Here is a 19556-nt window from a genome sequence, read left to right on the forward strand (position 1 = left end):
ATATAAGCAGTGTTTTTTGGGGTGCTTAAGGTCCTAGCTGGCCCACAATAGGCAATGTAAACTAAAATGCATCCAAAATATCGAACTGTTACACCATGCTAAACTAGGAAGTATAAGACTATCATGTTTGCAAGAACAGTTCTACAAAACAAAGTCCTGGCTCTGGTCACCAGGGATCTATCAGTCTCCAATTCAGTCCCAGAGCTGGGGTTCGCCTTGTCCCAATCCCCTGGTCCTGGGGTTTTAGGGCTGTTAGTGGTGTGGGTGAGGTGGTTTGGCTGGGAAACAGTGAGTCCCTGAGACAGGGAAAGTTGAGGCCCAGATGCCATGAAGGAGAGCAGAGCCTTTGGGAGCCAGGAAGAGGGGTCGCCTTTACTCTCAACTCCCCTGAGCCTTTCTTGGCTGCCTCAGCTAGTCCAGGTTCCTGGAGTCGGCTCCCTCTGCTGTGCAGCCTAGGTTGCTGGGGCCTGGAGAGTCTCTTCTCCCTCACAGAGACCGGCACTTCAGAAAGGAAAAAGGGAGACTGGGGAGGCTGTTCTCAGCCTTCGCCAGGCAGAGGGAGAGGGCAGGAGTGCCCAGCAGACAGGCAGGGCACATTCAGCTGCTCGTGAGAAAAGTGCAGGAGGTGTTTCAGTCTTGATCAACTTTAAAAATAAGATTTAGCCCATTAGCACATATGCATCTAAGAACTTTAAAACAGTCCTACAAAGAGCCTTGGCAGATGGGAGACATTTGTGTGCAGTTGTTTTAAAGTCCTTAGACTTTCTTTATTTTTGAAGATTACCTGTGCAGCTGGCAAATCTTTTCTTTTTTATGAGATATTTTCAGATGTCTAATGTTTACGACTCAAAGATTGAAAAGTTAAATAACTAAACATTTTAGATTCCATTGATTGATATTTAGAAGCTATTTGAGCTTTGCCCTAGTGGTTTAATTTACAATGTTTATTTTTTTAATTTTTTATTTATTTTTTATATTATCATATTAATCATAATCATAATATTAAATATTATTTATTTTTTATATTGTCAAATTGGTTTCCATAGAACACCCAGGGCTCATCCCAACAGGTGGTTTAGAGCAAGGAAAGGAATTATATGCGTGTGGTTGAGTGTCATGAATGTTGGGGCATGGTCATTCTGGTGTTAACATTATCCAGTGGAAAGTTCTTGGTTCCCATAGAAGTAACCACTGGCTTCCTTTCCAGGTATATTTTCACCAAGAAGATACATCATAAATGTTTACCTGTATTTTGAATGAAATGTTCTCGGCTTTGCAGATGCTTTTGTAAGCATTTTCTTGATTAGCAGCCTTACTCTTTTTCAGTTTTCAATCAGAGCATTTCCTCTATGATACGTAAACAGCTAGGTAAACTGATTTTGTTTAAAAACAGTTTTCACTGTTCTTATTTCTCTTTCATCTGCAGGTGTTAATTCATCCCAGTGGAAGAGAAAGGAAAACAAAAAGGCATTCATAATTTTATTTGCATTTTAAAATAGCACCTAACAATAATTGCTATATTTTCTTGAACTATCACCCACGCTGATTCATAAAGCTAGTTATTTTTATAGTGTTGCATGAAATGTGATTTACATGGTTTTTAATTCATTGAGGGATAAGGATCATGAGATTTAGGGGATAGTTGTCAGTTGTTAGTGGTAGAAGCAATCCGCTTGAATAATCTTGGAAGCAGCTGAATTCAAAGTTGTGAACAAAACCATTTGTGTACACGGTCAGAGAAATAACTGACCATTACTTCTGAGAACATCCTTACCCAGTTAAAACTTTGGTTTGCCTGCAGTGTTCATTTCTTGCCATGTAGTAGTTCTTTGGTGTTTGGAAGATTACATATTAAAGATGAAGTTTAAGTTAGTTTTCTACCTAACTTCCTTTGCTTTTTGTCAGACTTATCACTACAGTTCATGGTATCAACATAAGTTGGTATTTGGCCTGGACTCCTTGCTTGGTTTGAAGATTCTGAACTGAGACTATTTTTTCTTCTTCCTCTTCTTGTGTCCCTTTTTAGAGCAGAAGGAGAAACATGTGTGGAGTTTAAAGCCATGTTAATTGCAGTGGGCATCCACTTGCTCCTGTTGATGTTCGAAGTTCTGGTCTGTGACAGGATTGAAAGAGGAAGCCATTTTTGGCTTCTGGTCTTCATGCCGCTGTTCTTTGTTTCCCCGGTGTCTGTGGCAGCTTGTGTTTGGGGCTTTCGACACGACCGGTCCCTGGAGGTAAGATTTCGTTTATTTGAGAATGTTTTAAACAGGAAATCTGGTCACTTACTGTAATGAAGATCTCTTGCCCTTTGTTAGGAAGAGATGAATCATTAACTCCAGGTGATGGTATGTAAGGAAGCAAAAGGACGATGGAAGTAATCATGGTTCTGTTTCTTGGCTTAGAGCGCTGGCTCTTCACCCAGGCCATCAGGCTTCATCCAGCGTCACAGCTCGCCCCAGCCACCCGTGGTAGTCAGGCTTCTCCTGAGAAACAGAACCAATAAGAGAAGTGGGGAAGGGGAGAAGGAAGAGAGCAAAGGAGGGAGACAGAGATAGACAGACAGAGAGAGAGATCAGTTGTAAGGAGCTGGCTCATGTGTTGGGTGCTGGCGAGCCTGGTGTTCAAAGGTTGTGCCAGTAGGCTGAATATGCAGGCTGCCTTGGTGCTACGGCCTTGAGACAGCATTTCTTCCTCTCCAGGGAGCCTCAGGCCTTCTACCTAATTGGCAAAAGCCACCCACAGTATCGAGGACCACCTTCTTTACCGAAAGGCAATACTTTTCACAGCAATACCTAGACTTGTGCTTGATTAAATAACCGGGTGCCATGTAGCCCAGCCAAATAGACACATAAAACTAACCACCTTGCCACCTCAGACCCCATGATCTAGCACTTCATCTGCTCTCCAGTTAGCTTCAAGCCCTGTTTTTGCCTAGACACAGAGGATACACAGATCAATTAAAAAAGTAATACTAGCAAAACTAATACTAGTATCAAAAATGATGGCAGCTCACATTTGTTGAGCACTTACTGTGTGCTGGGCACTGGGCTAGTCCCTTCCCATGTGGTAGTATCTTCTTAAAGATTCACAACAACCCTGCGAAGTAGATGCAGTCACCACCCCTGTCTTCCAGAGAGTGGAAGGAATGTGTTCCTGGCTGTTGGTTAAGGGGCAGGGCTGGGGCCAGGATCCCATGTCAGTCAGCCTGACTCCAGAGCCCGCACTGAACCACACGGAGGCTGAAGGCCCAGAGCCCGATACAGATGAGTCGAGGGGAGAACGAGATGGCTAGGGATGCTCTGTTTTGAGCTGGCTGAGTAAAAAGTAGAGGAAGGGGGATGGCACTTGAGCTGGAAGGCTCAGGGTATGTGAACTTGAGAAGGCACCCATAGAGAGGGAGGGGGAAAGAATAAGACCCTGAGGGACCCCATGGGCACAGGACCCTGAGCACTAGGAAGGGCTTGGTCTGGAACAGGGAGCGCATCCTTCGTCCTGGCACTGGGGACAAGGGCACGGGGCAGTGTGGCTAGTAGGCTGGAGCGGCCGCGGGATCTGAGGACCCACTTTCCCCTCCCTGCAGTCCCCCCAGCCTTCACCAACCCAGCTGCTTCGCTGCACAGCCCCCTGGCTGCTTGCCAGGGTATGAAGACTTCATGAGGGAGTGCAGTTAGGAAAAAGACTCCTTGGGGGACAGTAATGGGAGCAAGGCTGGGAAACACCGAGACCCTCCTTGCCCCCCGTGCAGCCTACCGCCCGTCTGCCTCTGCATGGCACTCCTTCCCAGGGGGAAGGAGACCTTCTCCCCTGCTGGTTCCTCTGAGCGTTTGCTCCTGAGTTCACAGAAAGGCTCCCTGCCTCAGCGCTGTTCTGACTGCTGTTCTGACCCCGTGCTCCCTGTTCAGCCCTACACTCCCCAGAAACTGGCCAGATCCAGTGGTCTCTCTCAGTCCATCTTTTCTGTAGCTCCTGACACTCCTGGGCTTTGACTAGTCTGGTCACCTCTGCTTTGGCTCCATCACCGCTTCTTACACAGAGATGTGGAGGAAGAGCAGGGTTTGCCAGGCTGCCTATGCAGGTGGGGCAGGGGATGGTGTTTTCCGGGCAGAGGGAATAACACACAAAGGCACAGAGGCAGGAGAAAATCTGTCCTCATGCTGAGCGAACTATGGTGACTCCAGTATGACTGGAGCACAGTTTGGCGAGTTGCGAGGCTTCTAGAGGTAGATGTTGATGACAGCTGCACAACAGTACGGGTGTACGTAATGCCACCAAGTTATGCAACTAGAGATGGTTAAGACGGTAAGTTTTCCAGTGTGTGCATTTTACCATGGTAAAAAAAGAGAAAAGAAAAAAAAAGGTTGCCTAGAACACGAAGTGGAAAGGAGACAGTGGCGGGAGTTGGGGGAAGGAAGGCCATAGAGAAGAGCTGAGTAGGGGCCAGATCCTCAGTCCTCAGAGCGTGCGCTGAGCCGTCCCAGGGCACCATAGTGAACTCACAGGGCACCGTGGGATATTGGACATTTTTGAGGGAGAAGCAATGACACCAACCGGCCTTGGGGACATGATACGAACTACTACCTCCAAGTAGTTTACCATTTTATTTTTTGGTCACACTACATTGGTTTTGATGATACCGTATAAGAAGCAAGGTTGTTGCCAGTTGCCATGATGCAAAGGTAGTCCTGTGCAAAAATCTACCTGGAGAACAGGTAATGAGGGTGGCACTGTCTTAAGAAATGATGCAGTACCCAATAGGCACACACATCCTCTTAGGGAACAGTTGTGGTTCTTTAAGAAGGAGATAAAAATCATATCTTTCTTTCAATTTATATGAAGTTTTGTTTTTTTTTTTTTTTAGATGGCTACTCAGGACATAAATACTTACTAAGTTTAGATCTAAATACTTAACCCAGTGGAACTGCTAGGGATTTCTTTCAGCCCAGAGGCCTATGAAAGAATTACTACCTCACTAAATGCCCTGTGAGCTGAGAACTTTGGGGAAGCTCTGGGCCAGATCAGATGGCTTCCTGTGAGTTTCATTTTGTAGACAGTGGCAAGCCACTGAAGAGCAGCGAGTGCCACGGCCAGAAGTAAGACAGCCCAGATACTTGGGAGCAGAGAGCCTTCCAGACTGGAGGCTGGGAAGCTAGTTAGGGGCCTGTTGGAGGCATTTGGGGGGCTGGTGAGGGGAAGGTCCTGACTAGGCAGTGGTCCTCAGGGTGGTAGAGAGGACAGGACATGGTGACTTAGCATGCAAGAGTGGGAAAAAGAATATAGGGTGCTTGCTGGCAGTGTGGCTTGGGTAATTGGGCCACTGTGGTGCCTTACCACCCAACCTTCAAGGCGGGAGGCTACGGAAGGGAGTGGGATGGGATAAAGTTGTAAAGGTGCAAGGGGATAATGGACTCAGTCCAGGGCCGGCTCCAGCCAAGGCACCTCTGGGAGGGCTGGGTCTGGACCACAGCAGGAAGGCTAGGTCAGAGACAGGAGTGGAAGAAGCAACCAACAGGAGGTCATACAAGACAAGGCTCTGGACGGCAGGGCAAGCAAGTGTAAGCATGTGTGTTTGCATCTGTGCCTCTCTAGTGGGGACAGAAGACTGAGTTGAAGGCTCTGGGAGGAAATCAGGGTTTAAGGAGAGGAGGAGACTGAAAAGGAGCTGTAAGAGCACGAGGAGGAGGGTAAGACTACAGTGGGCTCCTGGAAAGACATGCCACATAGATGCCCCGTAGGATGATCTGACATAGGGGGTCTGATGCTGTAAAGGTGACTGGCGATGTTGATAGAAGCAGTCGCCAGTGTTCAGGGCTGGGGGTCGGATCACAGTGCTGAGAGCTCAGAATGGCAGGGGAGGCCAGGGGGGCTTGCTCATCCAGGAGGTCTTATATAGCTTGATGGAAACAGAAAGCACTGTGGCTGGAGGGGATGCTGACTCCAGGGACGGATGGGGTCATTTGCTCTTGGGGTTGTTTCGTGTTTGATGAGAATGACTTGAACTTTTTTCTGTGCTTCTGGGAGGGATCAGTGGAATAGGCAGGGCTAAAGATGCAGTAAGGAAGGGCGCCTGGTGGCTCAGTTATTTGAACATCTAAGGCTCAAGTCATGATCTCACTGTTCGTGGGTCCAAGCCCCACGTTGGCTCTGTGCTGACAGCTGAGTCTGGAGCCTGCTTTGGATGCTGTGTCTCCCTCTCTCTCTGCCCCTCCCCGACTCACACTCTGTCTCTGTCTCTCTCTCAAAAATAAACATTAAAAAAAAAGATGCAGTAAGGAATCTGTAACTGATGTCTTGATGTGACAAGGTCCTCAAGGAACCAGAAAGGAAGGGGTGGGGTGTAGATCTGAGTCCTGAGTACAAGAAGAAGGAGATACAGGTATGGTTAGAAATCAAGAAGTTTGTGGGTAGGGGCAAGAAGGATGCTTGGGGTGTCTGCCACGGATTGCCTCTACTCAGCGAGTCTGGAAACAAAGTTATCGTTTGGTAAGAGTGTAAAGGACAGAGCAGCCACTAAGTAGAGGGCCTGAGGCAGGAGACCGGGGGCAGGTTTCTTTTTGCCGCTGCATTGCTTTGTTCCTGTGGTGCTGAAAATCAGGAGGTCCCAGTATAATTTTTTAAGTTTATTTATTTATAAAGTAATAAATAAACTGTCTCTCAAAATAGAGAAAGTGTGTGCAAGTCAGGGAGAGGCGGAGAGAGAGGGAGAGAGGAGAATCCCAAGCGGGTTCTGCACTGTCAGCACAGAGCCCGATGTGGGGCTTGAAGTCATGAACCGTGAGATCGTGACCTGAGCCAAAGTCAGTGCTTAACCTGGGTGAGCCACCCAGGCACCCCTGGAGGTCCCACTATAACTTGCTAAAACTTTTACCATATTGTAATTCGCATTGCCTTTTAGTGTGTCAACCAAATAATTGCAGTATTGAATACAACTTTTACTTTGTTTAATTGACTCTTCTTTTCATTTTTAGCTAGAAATACTGTGTTCTGTCAACATCCTGCAGTTTATATTCATTGCCTTAAGACTGGACAAGATCATCCACTGGCCCTGGCTTGTATGTAACTTTTAAAATCCTAAAATAAACTTTTCTTTTTTTAATTATAAACGTAATTTGTGTTCATTGTAGAAAACTTGGAAAAGACAGAGGAGCTTAGGTAATAGAATGATAATCCCCTGTAATCCCCTGGAAGATTCTCCGGTTAGTGGTTTGTGTTTCCTGTGCTGGAGGTTATTGTCTCATACAGATGGCTGAGAGCGTACTGTGTATGTCATTTTGTGCACTGCTTTCTCATTCTAATGCATCGTAAGCATTTTCCTGTGTGGAAAAGGCCTTGATAAATATAACCTAAGGTTTAATTGATGCAGTATTCTTCCAGTGCATTTACCAAACCATCCCCTTATTTCCGAATATTGAAGTTGAGACGAGTGTGATTCTAAACCATGATGTAACATATATTTTTGTACATAAAAATCTTTGCCTGATTGTTTTCATAGGAAAGACTCTGGAAACAGTATTACTGGGTGGGAGCTTTCTGAAATTTTGAAATACAAGCTGCACTACCAGCTTGCTTCTCAAAAGAGTTGTGTCAGTTCACACTCCTTCCAGGGATGAGGTGTAAAGCCATGCGTATAACCTGTGGCCTCAGTTACTGGGTGTGTGGTTAAAATTGCCTACATAGATGGATAGAAGGGTGGGTGGATGGATCGATCGGGCTACATATATATGTAATTATGTACTCATGGCAAGCTACAAATTAGAGAATACGGTAAGACTTCCCACTACTGATGCAGAGAACAGAGGTAGAAGAGGTGCGTTGCCTCTGGGAGATGAGGTCATGCCAGTGTTTTCTTCTGTTTTTTCCCTCTGCTGTTTCATGTGTACTTTTACACGTGAACGTGTTTTACTTTAAGGAAAAGTAACAAATAGAGTAAAAAAAGAAAATATTCATTTGGTGACAGGGAAGAAAATGAGGGAACACAAGTCACCTCCATAGTGAATACAGACAAGACTCTTCACCTCTGCCCAAGTCTTTGATAAAACAGTCGTAATAAAACAACGTTCGGCTACCTGTCCTACACTTTTAGGGTGCCATCTCTGGGGAATCGTAATTGGGTTCAGAATTTTGTGTTGTGACATGGAGGAAACAAATGTGAGCAAGACCGAAATTTTAGTATAAGGTGCCTTCAGAGAAAAAAAAAAGATGAGGAATGAAGAATGTCTTCTGTAGGTGAGTGGAGGGATTTTTCCGGCCCCAGTCCTGCGCAGGTCCCAGCAGGTGGAGCAGTCTGATTGCACACTTCCCACAGTGATCAAGAGAGACTGAGTGAGGCTGCTATGATCACGGACATTCCACCCACGGGGGCCCCAAGTGAGAGCAGCTGCATGAGGAGGGAACACAGGGAAGAAAGAGGCTCTCCAGAGACTTTTCGGCCAGACCTACCATCAGCAACTCCAAGCGATTCAAGAGGATTAAAAATCACACACCAATTCAAGTCATAGGTCTAAAAACAAAATGGAAAACCAAAGTACTATTTGAAGAAAACGTAGGAGAAAATCGTTGAGGCCTGGGGTTAGATGAGGAGTCCCTACAAGTGACACTAACAACAAGGTCCATAAAAGAAGCTCAGAATTGAAATGGAATTAATGAAAAGACAGGCCACAGAGCAGCAGAAAATATTTGGAAAGCACATGTCCGAACAAGGACTTGTATCCAAAACATCTGAAAGAACTCTCAAAACTCAAAAAACCACCCAATTTTAAAACTGACAGAAGACTTGGAAAGACCGTTCACAAAGAGGATAGACACACAACAAATACGCACATGGACAGGATGTCATCCCCATCAGGGAAAGGCAAAGGAAAATCAGGACGAGGCCCTTCAGCACACTCACCAGAATGGCAAGGAGAAAGAAAGCAATGCCAAGCGCAGGGGAGGGCGCGGAGGGGCCGGGACACTTGTGCACCGCCAGGGGGAGTACCGAACTGCATAGGCACTCTGAGAAACAGGCAATTTCGTATCCAGTTAAACGTGCAGTCACCCTACGACGCCGCAGCGCCAATCCTGGGTATTTGTCCTAGAGAAATGAGTACGTACAGCTACACAAAAGCCACGCGCAAGTGTTCACAGCAGCTTTATTTGTGATAGCCAGACACGAGAAAGCAGCCAGATCAACTTCCACGGGTGGCTCAATAAACAGGCAGTGGTGCATCCGTCTGGCGGAATACCACTCGGCACTAAAAACGACCTGTCGTTACACACAACAGACTGGAAGAACCTCCCAGACATTCTGCAGATTGAGAGAGGGTAGTCTCAGAACGTCCCATGCTCTGTGGTGCCATGCACATCACGCTCTGGGAAAGATAAAAGTGCTAGTGATAGAGGACGGATCAGTGGTTGCCTGGGGTAGGGGTGGGGTGAGGGTATGACACTGCAGGGACAGCATGGAGGAGTCCTGTGGGGTCAAGGAGCTGTCCTGTGTCCTGCCAGGGGATACACAGTTCTGCACGTGCATGGGTGACAAGTCCTAGAAGTATATACCAAAAGGACACAGTCAGTTTACCGTTCGATAACATGGGACGGAAGGATGACAGACGGATCCAAGGGGCAGAGGAGGAAAGAGAAGGATCACGCAGGGGAGACTGGTGGGGCCCCGAGTGCCTCTTCTCTGGGCTCATGCAGGGGTGAAGCCAGGTCTTTCCGGTGCAACGGCAGCAGACGTGTAACCCACCTGGGCAAGGTGGCAGGGACCAGGTGGCAGAACCCTGTCAGTGACAGCGTGCATGTGAGCAGAGGGCTTCTACAACCCGGGCAGCGAAAGTTCCCAGGAGCACGTCCCCCAGAGTCTCTGGCCAAAGTGCCTCTGGTGGGATGGGGAAGCAGCCTGTGGAGAGGGGATGTCAGGGGCAGGTGAGGTGAGTGCGCAGGGTGGCGGGCTGCCCTGTTCCCTGCAGGGCAGAGCCAGGGGCCGGCTGAGTGAGATCATATCTTAGGAAGGGCGGCTGTTGGGCTCCTCCCCCAGGAGTGGCCCACAGCAGAGCATGTCCCAGTGCCGGCGGCAGGCCCCACGCTGTCCTTCACGGCACCCCTGGGGTGCGGGGCGGCTGTCCTTGTTTGGGCGCACACTGTCTTAGCCACAGAGATCCATCGGGGGCTTGGCTATGCCTCCCTTCAGGTGCTGGGCACAAACTATAAAGGTTTTTTTCTCTCCTCCTTCCCTCAGGTCGTGTGTGTTCCCCTGTGGATTCTTATGTCCTTTCTGTGCCTGGTGGTCCTCTATTACATCGTGTGGTCTGTTTTGTTCCTGCGTTCCATGGATGTGATTGCGGAACAGCGAAGGACACACATAACAATGGCACTGAGCTGGATGACCATTGTCGTTCCTCTCCTTACTTTTGAGGTAAGTTTTCGACAGGAGAACTCTTCAGGCCCCGAGTCCTACCCTTCCCTGTGACAGCACCCTGCGTGCCTGTCAAGGCAGCCTGCTCTGCCTGGAAATGAGCTGGCCCCTGAAAAGCACATGGAGAGGATGATGGTAAAATTAGAGTGACCTTTCTTTTGGGGGGCAGGCAGTGAGAAGTCTCTCTAGCCATGATGCATGGGTGTGTACTGATTTGTTTACATGTAGAAAGAGAACGTTGGGTGTTTTTGGTATTTTGAGTTCTGTGCAGGATTATAGAATGGGCACTGTTGACTCTTTAGAACAAACACCAGAGGAGCCTCCTGTAACAATGTTGGTGTTGGAAACTTCCCAAATGGACAGATTTTGCTTAGTCCTGAAGAGGGATACAAAAGCTTATCTCATTCTGTCCCACAGAATAGAGGGTTTCGTAGTCTCCTGTGGAGCTGACTTTTCCCCTTATGACACCTGACAAGGGAAGGGTGGACTGGCTTCAGACATCGTCCACCCTCAGATGCTTTATCAATAGAACCTGAACTGTTTCTCTTTCCTTAGATCCTGTTGGTTCACAAACTGGATGGCCACAACGCATTCTCTTGTATCCCAATATTTGTCCCCCTTTGGCTCTCCTTGATCACTCTGATGGCAACCACATTTGGACAGAAGGGAGGAAACCACTGTATGTACTCAGCACTTCAGAAGCCCTTGACCTGTGTGTGTGTGTGTGTGTGTGTGCGTGTGTGCGTGCATGTGTGTATGTGCGTGTGCATGCACGTGGCCCCACTCTTTGAAAAGATGAGCCTGAGGGTCTGCGCTCAGGGAGGTCGCATGGGAAATCTGGACCTGAGGAAGGCCTGGAATTTTCCAAGGAAAGGGTGAGCTTTCAACCTTGCTTTCCCTGCCCCACACCATGGCCTTCCTAGTGTACGCTCTGCCATTTGAGGTAGGACTGACCATGGTAGGTAGCCTCTCAGCCCCGTCCCCTCTGCTGCAACATGGGGATCAAGATACCTGCTTTCCAGGGGCTCCCAAGGATTGATCAGACGAAGATCCATGTCGCCAACCAAATCCTGAGAGTCCTTTTAGGTTCTGTGTCCTCCTCATTCTCCCCAGTGACATTCCTGACATCACTGTGTCTTGTCAGCGGTGCTCTGCTTGCTCTCTCTTCTCTCTCCACCCACACGATGGCACATTCGGTTTTGAAGTGATCCTTGACAGAGGTTCCCTCCTCACTAGACTGTGAACTCCTCTGCGGGTAGCCCCAGAGCACACCATTCTAGGAGCCAGGGGATTGGGGGCAGGGCACATTGTGCCCTGGGAGAGCCAGCACTGAGCCGATGGTCCCATGGTACAGACAGCAAGAGCAGGCCTCAGAGAAGTAACTTTGAGAAGTAGCTCAGGCTGCCTGCCTGCCTGGACCAATGTGCCTGCCAGATACTGACTGAAGTCCCTTTCTGGGATGACATCCTTGACATTCTTTGTCACATGTGAGCGTATCCCAGGCGGGGCAGATGGGAGGATGTTGACAAAGTCTTGATGCCGCAAGGACTTGACATTGCTAGAGTGGTCCTTCTCATTGGAGCAGCCATCCGAGTCCCGGAAGGCCTGTGCCTGTGGGCCGCCCCACCTCACCCACAGTTTCCCATCCCTAACAAGGTCGCAGGGGTTCATGTGGTCACTGCCAGCCTGGGGGCCCCACTTGGAGAGCCACGGAGCCACAGGCCTTTCCCCTTGCCCTTAGTGGCTATTCAGGCCTTGCTCTATCTTTATTTCTGAGACATCAGGATAAAGCATTAAACGGTACGTGTAAAACATCACATTCAGGAAAGAAAAGTCACACGAAATTCAGTGGAGGCTAGTGTTTGAAAAAGTTTTTTCATACTTCTTTTTCAGGGTGGTTTGGTATTCGCAAGGATTTCTGTCAGTTTCTGCTTGAAATCTTCCCATTTTTGAGAGAATATGGAAACATTTCCTACGACCTCCATCATGAAGATACTGAGGAAACCGAAGAAACCCCAGTTCCAGAACCTCCTAAAATTGCTCCAATGTTTCGGAAGAAGACCAGGGTCGTTATCACCCAGAGCCCTGGGAAGTATGTCCTCCCACCTCCCAAACTGAATATTGAAATGCCAGATTAGACACCACTTCCTTGGACAGAATGCAAGCGGACCACTGGGACACACGCACGCTGTCTCCTACCCTCCTCTGCCTCTTTGTTGACCCCACCCAGAACTGGAGCCGAGGCCAGGGCTCCGGGAACTTCCATCTCATGCCTTGTTTGCACTCAGTGCCTACCAGTGGCTCACCCTGACGGGACGCACACATGGCAGGTGACTGGTACCCGCGGTGCGGGCTGGGCTAGGGCGCATGTCAGTGGACGTGGGCGTGAAGGAGGGAGCGTGTGTGAGAAGGGGAAAGCCATCACCTCTGGGCAGGCGCCTCAGGAGCTGACTTGGATCTGTTAGGGATGGCTGCTTAGGCCAGAGAAGGAACTGGTTTTCAAAGTGCTAAAATTCCTATTGAAAGTGTTCCTTGAAAATGGTTTTTTAGACCAGGCCGGCCACACCATGTAGCTTAGATTCTCCTGTCGCAGCGTAGTCAGTAGGAACTGTAAATACGCCTCTGCGGCACCACAAGTGTACCTACACCGTCATTACTGTTTGTGTTCCTGCTGTGGAAGTCGTTTCTCTTTGGGCAATGCTGACAGCAGTTTTTAACGGCCCCATCGGTGAGCCCTTTCCAATGGAGTGACTCCGTGCCTGTATAGTATTTATACAAATATTTTAGCATTGTAATATACCGTGTTAAATCCTAGTTCTGTACAGTATATTCTGTTAAAGTATTTTTTTATGAGCTTGTATGGGAGACGTGTGTTCTGTTGCAGAAGCAGAAGCTGCTGGCGCACCTGTCCTGCCCAGGGGGTGTCACCCCTTAACGGGCCATCATCATCACCCCCCTTGAAATCCTCCACACACACAGTGGCTGCTACTGCCAGAACAGCCACAATAAGCAAGAAATGGTTTGTGCTTTTCCTACATTCTGGGAATATGTGCGTGAGCTGAAACTAAAGAAACTGGAAGAAGTTGCTGAAACTGGAAACAGCCACTGGAATCACGTGTTTGTTAGGGTCTGAGGCCCTTTGTCGGGCCCCCAACAAAAGTCCTTCCGGTCGGCCAGCCGCATGCTTTCAACTAGGAGTACACTTGCTCCAAGAGCTGCTGGTAGAGCCCTGGGCGAAGCAGAAGAAAGCAGATCCTCCAGGATAAGAGCCTTCGGCCTGAGAACAAGTAGCCGTTTGTGAAAGGAGGGAAAAGGAGCACTGGCATTGTCACGCAGGAGAGGGAAGGGTTTAACGGGGGCAGCTGCTGATGTCTCTCCGTCAGGCTCAGCCGACATCCAGCACACGAGACCGCCTGGAAGCGACGCCCAGCAAGCCTGTTGTCTCTGGGGGGGAGGGGGAACGTTGGGAATGGCATAGCCTTTCTTGCTTGCTCTGTGACAAATGTAGCTCAATCCACTATTTTTGCTCCCTGCAGTTGTTCAATAAACTGGTTCCTCCTTTTCCATGGTACTGCGTGCATCTTCCGTGAGATACGGTCGGTCCAGGATGCTTGGGTTCTTCTCGGCCGGCATGAAACACCTTGTAGCTGCCACAGGCGGCCAAGGCGTGTGGGGGTGGGTGAACATTTCTGATGAGTCTTCAGGTACAGCCTGAACCTAGAGAGTGTAGACAGACACGGACATCATGGAGACTCGACCGTTGGCCGGGGAACCCCGTGCCGTCATTGGGATAGCTTAGGAGCCTTACGAGAGTATTCCTGAGACCCAAGACAGTCTAAAACTGAAATGGGCTTTTTAGTGATCCTGAGGCCTTGCTCGGTGACACCAGCGGCAGAGTGCTACTTACATTTAAAATCCCCTGTGATTTCTGCCTAGCTTGCCTAGCTGTCTCTGCATTTTACCAGGCATTTGAGTCAGATGGCTTTTCAGCCCATGGTTTGCCTGCAGGTAGCCAAAGGCCACAGAGCGTATTTCAGACTTGCTGTTAGACAGAATGCCCTGGAGTGTGGAGGCATTTCTGCTTCATGGAAATGTCTGGAAGATCATTGACTTCCTGCCTAGAATTGAGTGTGTGTGGTGGGTCTTCAGGGTAGGTGGCCCTGCATGTGGGGAGAATGTGCGAGAGAGGCTTCTCTGCACGGCCGCCTCTTACTGATTCTCCCAGCCCCGCCCCCCCCAGACAAGGATTGCAGAGCTCAAACCCTGGGCACGAACCGGCTGTCCCTACAGACGTCAGTCAAGGAAAGTAAGCCAGCGTGAGGTCCGTGGCTCGTGCCTTGTCCCTGCGGGCACAGGAATCTGCCCGGGAGGCATTGGTGGGGTGCGGAGAGGGGCAACGTGCAGGCTGAGGAGAGGCAAAGAGAAGGCCTCCTCCCCCTCGTCATTGTGCAAGGTGGCGGTGGGTCCCTTGGCTAACCCATTCACCTAAGCAGCAGTCTCCATGTGCCTTGGGGTGACCCAGGCATGGGTGAATTAGGAGGGTCTCTGTGGAGGACCTCGCCGTCCTGGCTGTGACAATGCTGAAAGGACCGTGTGGCCACTCCCTTGACCCTGGACACCCGTCCTGGCTTCTGCTGCCTGTTTGAAAGTATACATCTGGTGCAGGGCTCTCAAGGCCACGGCCTCAGAAAATGAGCTCTGACCTTTGGGCAGCACATCAGTGTGGGTCAGCCAGGTCCTGGGAGATCGAGGACACAAAGACAGTTGGTGGCTTGCCCCCATGTTTGGCATGGTTACTTTAAACCTGTAGATGAGTGTCGGCTTTCTGGGTGAACTACCTTGTGTGACCAGAATGTTGGCACACTGACAGGTCACTTGCATGGCTGGCCTTTTATTAGGTTACCAGCTAGCTGTGTTGTGATGTCACCCCCAAGTGACCCGAGCCCCTTTGTGGTGTCCCAAGCTGCACTGTTAGCAAGGGGTGCCGCTGGCCACGATACACTCTCATGTTTACAGGAAGGAAGGACGCACCACCACCGAGGATGGCTAACCACAAGAAAAGTCATCTGACAGGCCAGGGACCCGGCTTCAGGATGGGCCATTTCCTCCAGAAATAGGGGTTCCTGCAATTGGCTTGCAGAGCTATGCTCCCCCAGCAGACCCTCCCCACACCCTGGCTTCAGGCTGCTGCTTGAAGAAAATACTTCGCAAGCTTTGACTGAGGAGCCTTTGTTCAAAAGGCCACGCACCACCTGTGACGCCCTGTCCTTGGGAGCAGGCAATTTCCTCTGCCTGCCCTTCCCCAAGAAGCTGCGGAACATTGTCAACAGCAATCAGTTTGCATCCATTTGGTGGGATGACGATGGGACTTGCGTAGGCATCGACGAGAAACTGTTCCAGAAGGAGTTTTTGGAGAGGCATGGCCTGAACAAAGTGTTTGAAACAGACTGTATGAAGTTTCATCCACCAGCTCGATGGAATCCTCTATGGATTCAACAAAATTCTTCAGGATGTCCTCCCATCCATGTGCCTGGCCAGCTTCTTCCCCGGAGACCCCATGCTGAGCAAAGTAAGGGTGGGTGACCCCACCCCCGCCAGGGGCTGAACCCGCAGACTCGGGTGGTGGGGTCCAGGGGGCTGGAAATCCCAGCAGCCCCGATGGTGATCGGGTGCCCGTGTCCCACTATGGGCAGTGGCAACGGCAGCAGAGACCAAAAATGGGGAAGGTGCTCCGGATGGTGGGGGTGTCCTGAGCGCTTTCTTCAAAGGCCCAGCATGTGATGATGAGAGCGCACGCTGCAGGGTGGGATGCTGGCACGTGGTTAAGAGAGTAGATCCTAAGAGTTCTCGTCGCACGGGGAAAACTTTTTCCTTGTTGCCACCTGCTTTTTTCTCTTTCCCCGTTTCTTAATTTTTTCTTTTGGTTTGGTGTCTATGTGAGGTGATGGGCATGCCCTGAGTGTGCTGTGGCCATCACTCCACAGCAAACGTAGGTGAAGGCATTGCTCTGTGCACCCTAAACAGAGTGCTGCCTGACAATCCCATCTTAATAAAACTTGGGAGACACTGTATCTTCATGCCCTCCTGCTTGGGGACAAGTGACAAGTGTCACCGGGGACGTGTGCACGCATGGTGCCCATAGCTCTAAACTGTAACTGAGGTGGGTGTAGGGGTCCCTTTTGGTGAAAGAGCTGTGTCCCCAGGCTGGTCTGGGCGTGCCAGCCCCCAAGCACTTTTTGAAGCCTGCTGAAGACTGGCCAAATGGGTGTGCTTGCCAAGTTCAGCGGGCCCCTGAGGGCCAAGAGCAACTCCCAGCAACGGGGTGATTCTGTTGCCAGCTGACACTTGCTCATAGAGCTGCCAGATCTCTCCCCATCTGCAGACTCCACGTCCCCCTTTGTCGGACTTATACGCTTACCCCGCTTGGCCCCTTGTATTCCTTGTCCCAGGTGACGTGCGGGTCATAAGTCAGTGAATGGGGATGATGGGCAAGCTAGCACACAGCTTCCTGTTGGGACTGCGATCTCCTCCAAAGAGGTCTCTGGACCACTGGCTTAGGTCACACAGGGGCCTAGAATGTTGGTGCTGGTTGTGATCAACTCTGTTGTGACTTGGGATTTCTTTTCCTCTTTCGATTTTGCACCTCAGTTACAGTTCTACATCAGTCCCTTGTTTAAGGGAGCCTGCTCTCACCTCCTCGTGAGGATGAAGAGGAGAGTGGGCATTAAATCTGGGTTAAGGCAGGTGGAGAGCAAGCCCGAAGCCCTGGGAATTCCCCCAGCACCTGCAGCCACTGAACAACCAGAGGAACTCCCCACCTCTAATGAGGACAAGCGGGAGCCGGTGAATAGCCAAGAGCTTGACAGTCCTACTACCCCAGTCAGGAGTGAGTCTGCCCCTCCAGCCGTTCCAAGGATGGCAGCCAGGCCCAACTTGGATCTGGATGCTGCAGGAGGCCGGCCGACCAGCGGCCAGCCTGAGGGCACCCAGGTCTTGACACTCTCATGGCTGCCATGGCCATGCCTGGGGCCTTCCCCATGGTCTGTCTCACCCTGCCTTCTGCCCATGTGCATTCCTACAGGCTGCTGGTAGCTTTGCTGCCATGCCTCCCATGCTCCTGGCACCCCCAGACCAGCCCGGGGACATGTGCCATCTGCGCCCCTCCCCGTGGCTGGGCTGCTGCCCTCGTGCCATCGCTGGATGCCTGTCGTGGCTTCCAGACCTGCCGCCTCCATGACTGTGATTCCTTGTCCCCCAGGTCCATTCCACGGTGGTTTGGACTGCCATTGTTTCCCAGAATACCTGCCACCTACTGATGGCTACCAGGGTACCCCGTCTACGCACACTACAACCCCTGCAGGTGATCATTTTGTCAGAAAACAGGCAGGTCAATAAAATGTATCAGAAAAGGAGCCATTTTCTGCTGAACCCAAGCGCTCCTGGCCCCTGTGATGTTTCTTTCTTAGCAGTGGGGTAGCCCTCTTTCGCTTGTGTGCTAGAGAATTCAGTGGAATACCGCTCCTGGCATAATGCAGCACCGAGTAGATAGTCAGTTAAGCCCCTCCGATGTTCACCATCCACTCGTTAAAGAGGCTCTTTAAGGCACTGGACAGGTCCAAAAACCTAGCATCAGTGGCCTAAGGATAACAGTGGCAATGTTTTCCTGGCCATCCAGGCACATTTCCCTGTCCTCTTGGTGCCCGTAGATAGCAGGATCTTCAGTTTATACACGAGAAGAGATCAAGTCTCACCTCATAAGAGGGCTAAAATGTGCCCTCACTGTTCTCCAGCACCCAGATGTGGGTGTGGACAGTCGCTGCCAGAGTCCCACAGTTTTCCAGTCTGAGAGGCTGCTCCCTGGTGCCTGGAAGACAGGATTTATGTTTGGCTTTCACTGCAGGTACAGTTTCTTGTGAATTTTTCCTTTTCTTTCTTTTCTTTTCTTTCCCTTTTGAACTAAATATTTCAAGGCATCATGGTTCCACGTGGGAAGAAACCTCTGGTTGCTGGGCCATCCAGCTTGTAAATAACGCATGCTCTTCTCGAGGACCACTTTAAAGAGTGTTGGTCTTAAGGGGCGTAGGAAGCAAGCGTCCACGCTCTCACCATGGCAATAATTGGGCATAGACACCAGACAGGCTCCAAAGTCAGGTGGAGGGGGAACGTCTGCACAAGCAGCCATCAGCCAGAACCCAAAGACACCAACCCCTCTCCTTTATTTTCCACCGGACAGCAGGTGAGAGTCCCCCTGAGGAGGAAGAGCCCATAAAGGATGGACACATGGCAGTGGATGATGCAGCCCCTGTCATCCCAAGTTTAGCACTAATCTGACTGCAGCGCATCTGTCCTGTCCCCACCTGCTCCCTTATAAACTGATGCTGCCAAATGGGTTCTCGTGCCCTTTCTAAGATTCAGTAGCCTGTGAACTCCTTAGCTCTTAAAAGGGATGGTTTTTTCATCTTTATTTTGGACTTCCGTATGCCTCTTGATCCTAAATTCCACGCTGTTTTGAAAACCACTTTCCTGTAAACTTAAACCCATGTGAAACTTGCTGACATGTCAATCCCTCCTGGGCTGGGCAGTGGGCAGCGGTCCGAGCTCACCCGAGGGTGGACTGAGCAAGAAAGTTTTCTATGGGCTGGGCCGGGATGGCCAGATAGTCTTAGAAAGAACTCGTGCTTGGGGGTCCAGAGGAGAGACCATGCTGGCCCAGAAGACTGGATTTTACTTTCCTTCCCAGGACACCATCAGAGGTGAGTGTGTCTAGGAAAGTGAAAATGCGATTCAACCAGCAAGGGTTGCATAGGGAGGGCTGCATGAAGGGTGCTCCAAAGTATGTGAGATGCGGTGTAGAGCCAGGCGACTTGGGTGAGCGTGGACTCACTCCCCACAAAGCATTGCCCAAGCCTCCTTTGGCCTGGGCTGGGGTCAGCTCTGTTCTTCAGTGAGCCCCCAACATCTCCTCTAGGCTCCATTTCTCTCGGTCCCTTCTTAGGGGAAGGTGCCAAACGGTGATGGGAGGGACAATGGAAGAGTCAGAGCCTTTCACCCACTGAATGGCCAATCCCAGGAAAAAGAAGCACTGTCATTGTCGGTGCTGGGCTGCATGTTCTGTGGAAGAATGCACACCATTTTCTGGCTGGGTATCCTTTAGGGCTCGGGG

At 50.1% G+C, this 19556-nt stretch overlaps 2 protein-coding genes across 3 annotated transcripts in view; both read left to right on the plus strand.

Annotated features, from left to right (window-relative positions):
• The window catches only part of TMEM185A (transmembrane protein 185A), a 36251-nt gene extending 22294 nt beyond the window's left edge, over nt 1–13957 (plus strand). For both annotated transcript variants that reach the window (XM_058712401.1, XM_058712403.1), the window contains 5 exons: nt 2027–2234; nt 6966–7049; nt 10217–10393; nt 10949–11072; nt 12287–13957. In XM_058712401.1, coding sequence (XP_058568384.1) covers nt 2027–2234; nt 6966–7049; nt 10217–10393; nt 10949–11072; nt 12287–12531 — 838 coding nt within the window. In that variant the 3' untranslated portion in view covers nt 12532–13957. The remainder of the gene's footprint in view (nt 1–2026; nt 2235–6965; nt 7050–10216; nt 10394–10948; nt 11073–12286) is intronic.
• On the plus strand, nt 12761–17630 carry LOC131502164 (heat shock transcription factor, X-linked-like). Its single transcript, XM_058712745.1, is given in 6 exon segments — nt 12761–12796; nt 15467–15837; nt 15839–15962; nt 16027–16131; nt 17042–17383; nt 17475–17630. Coding segments are annotated over 6 exon segments (1134 nt in total).
• Nucleotides 17631–19556: the final 1926 nt, after the last annotated feature.

Source organism: Neofelis nebulosa, chromosome X (assembly GCF_028018385.1).
Source record: "Neofelis nebulosa isolate mNeoNeb1 chromosome X, mNeoNeb1.pri, whole genome shotgun sequence".
Taxonomy (NCBI): Eukaryota; Metazoa; Chordata; class Mammalia; order Carnivora; family Felidae; genus Neofelis; species Neofelis nebulosa.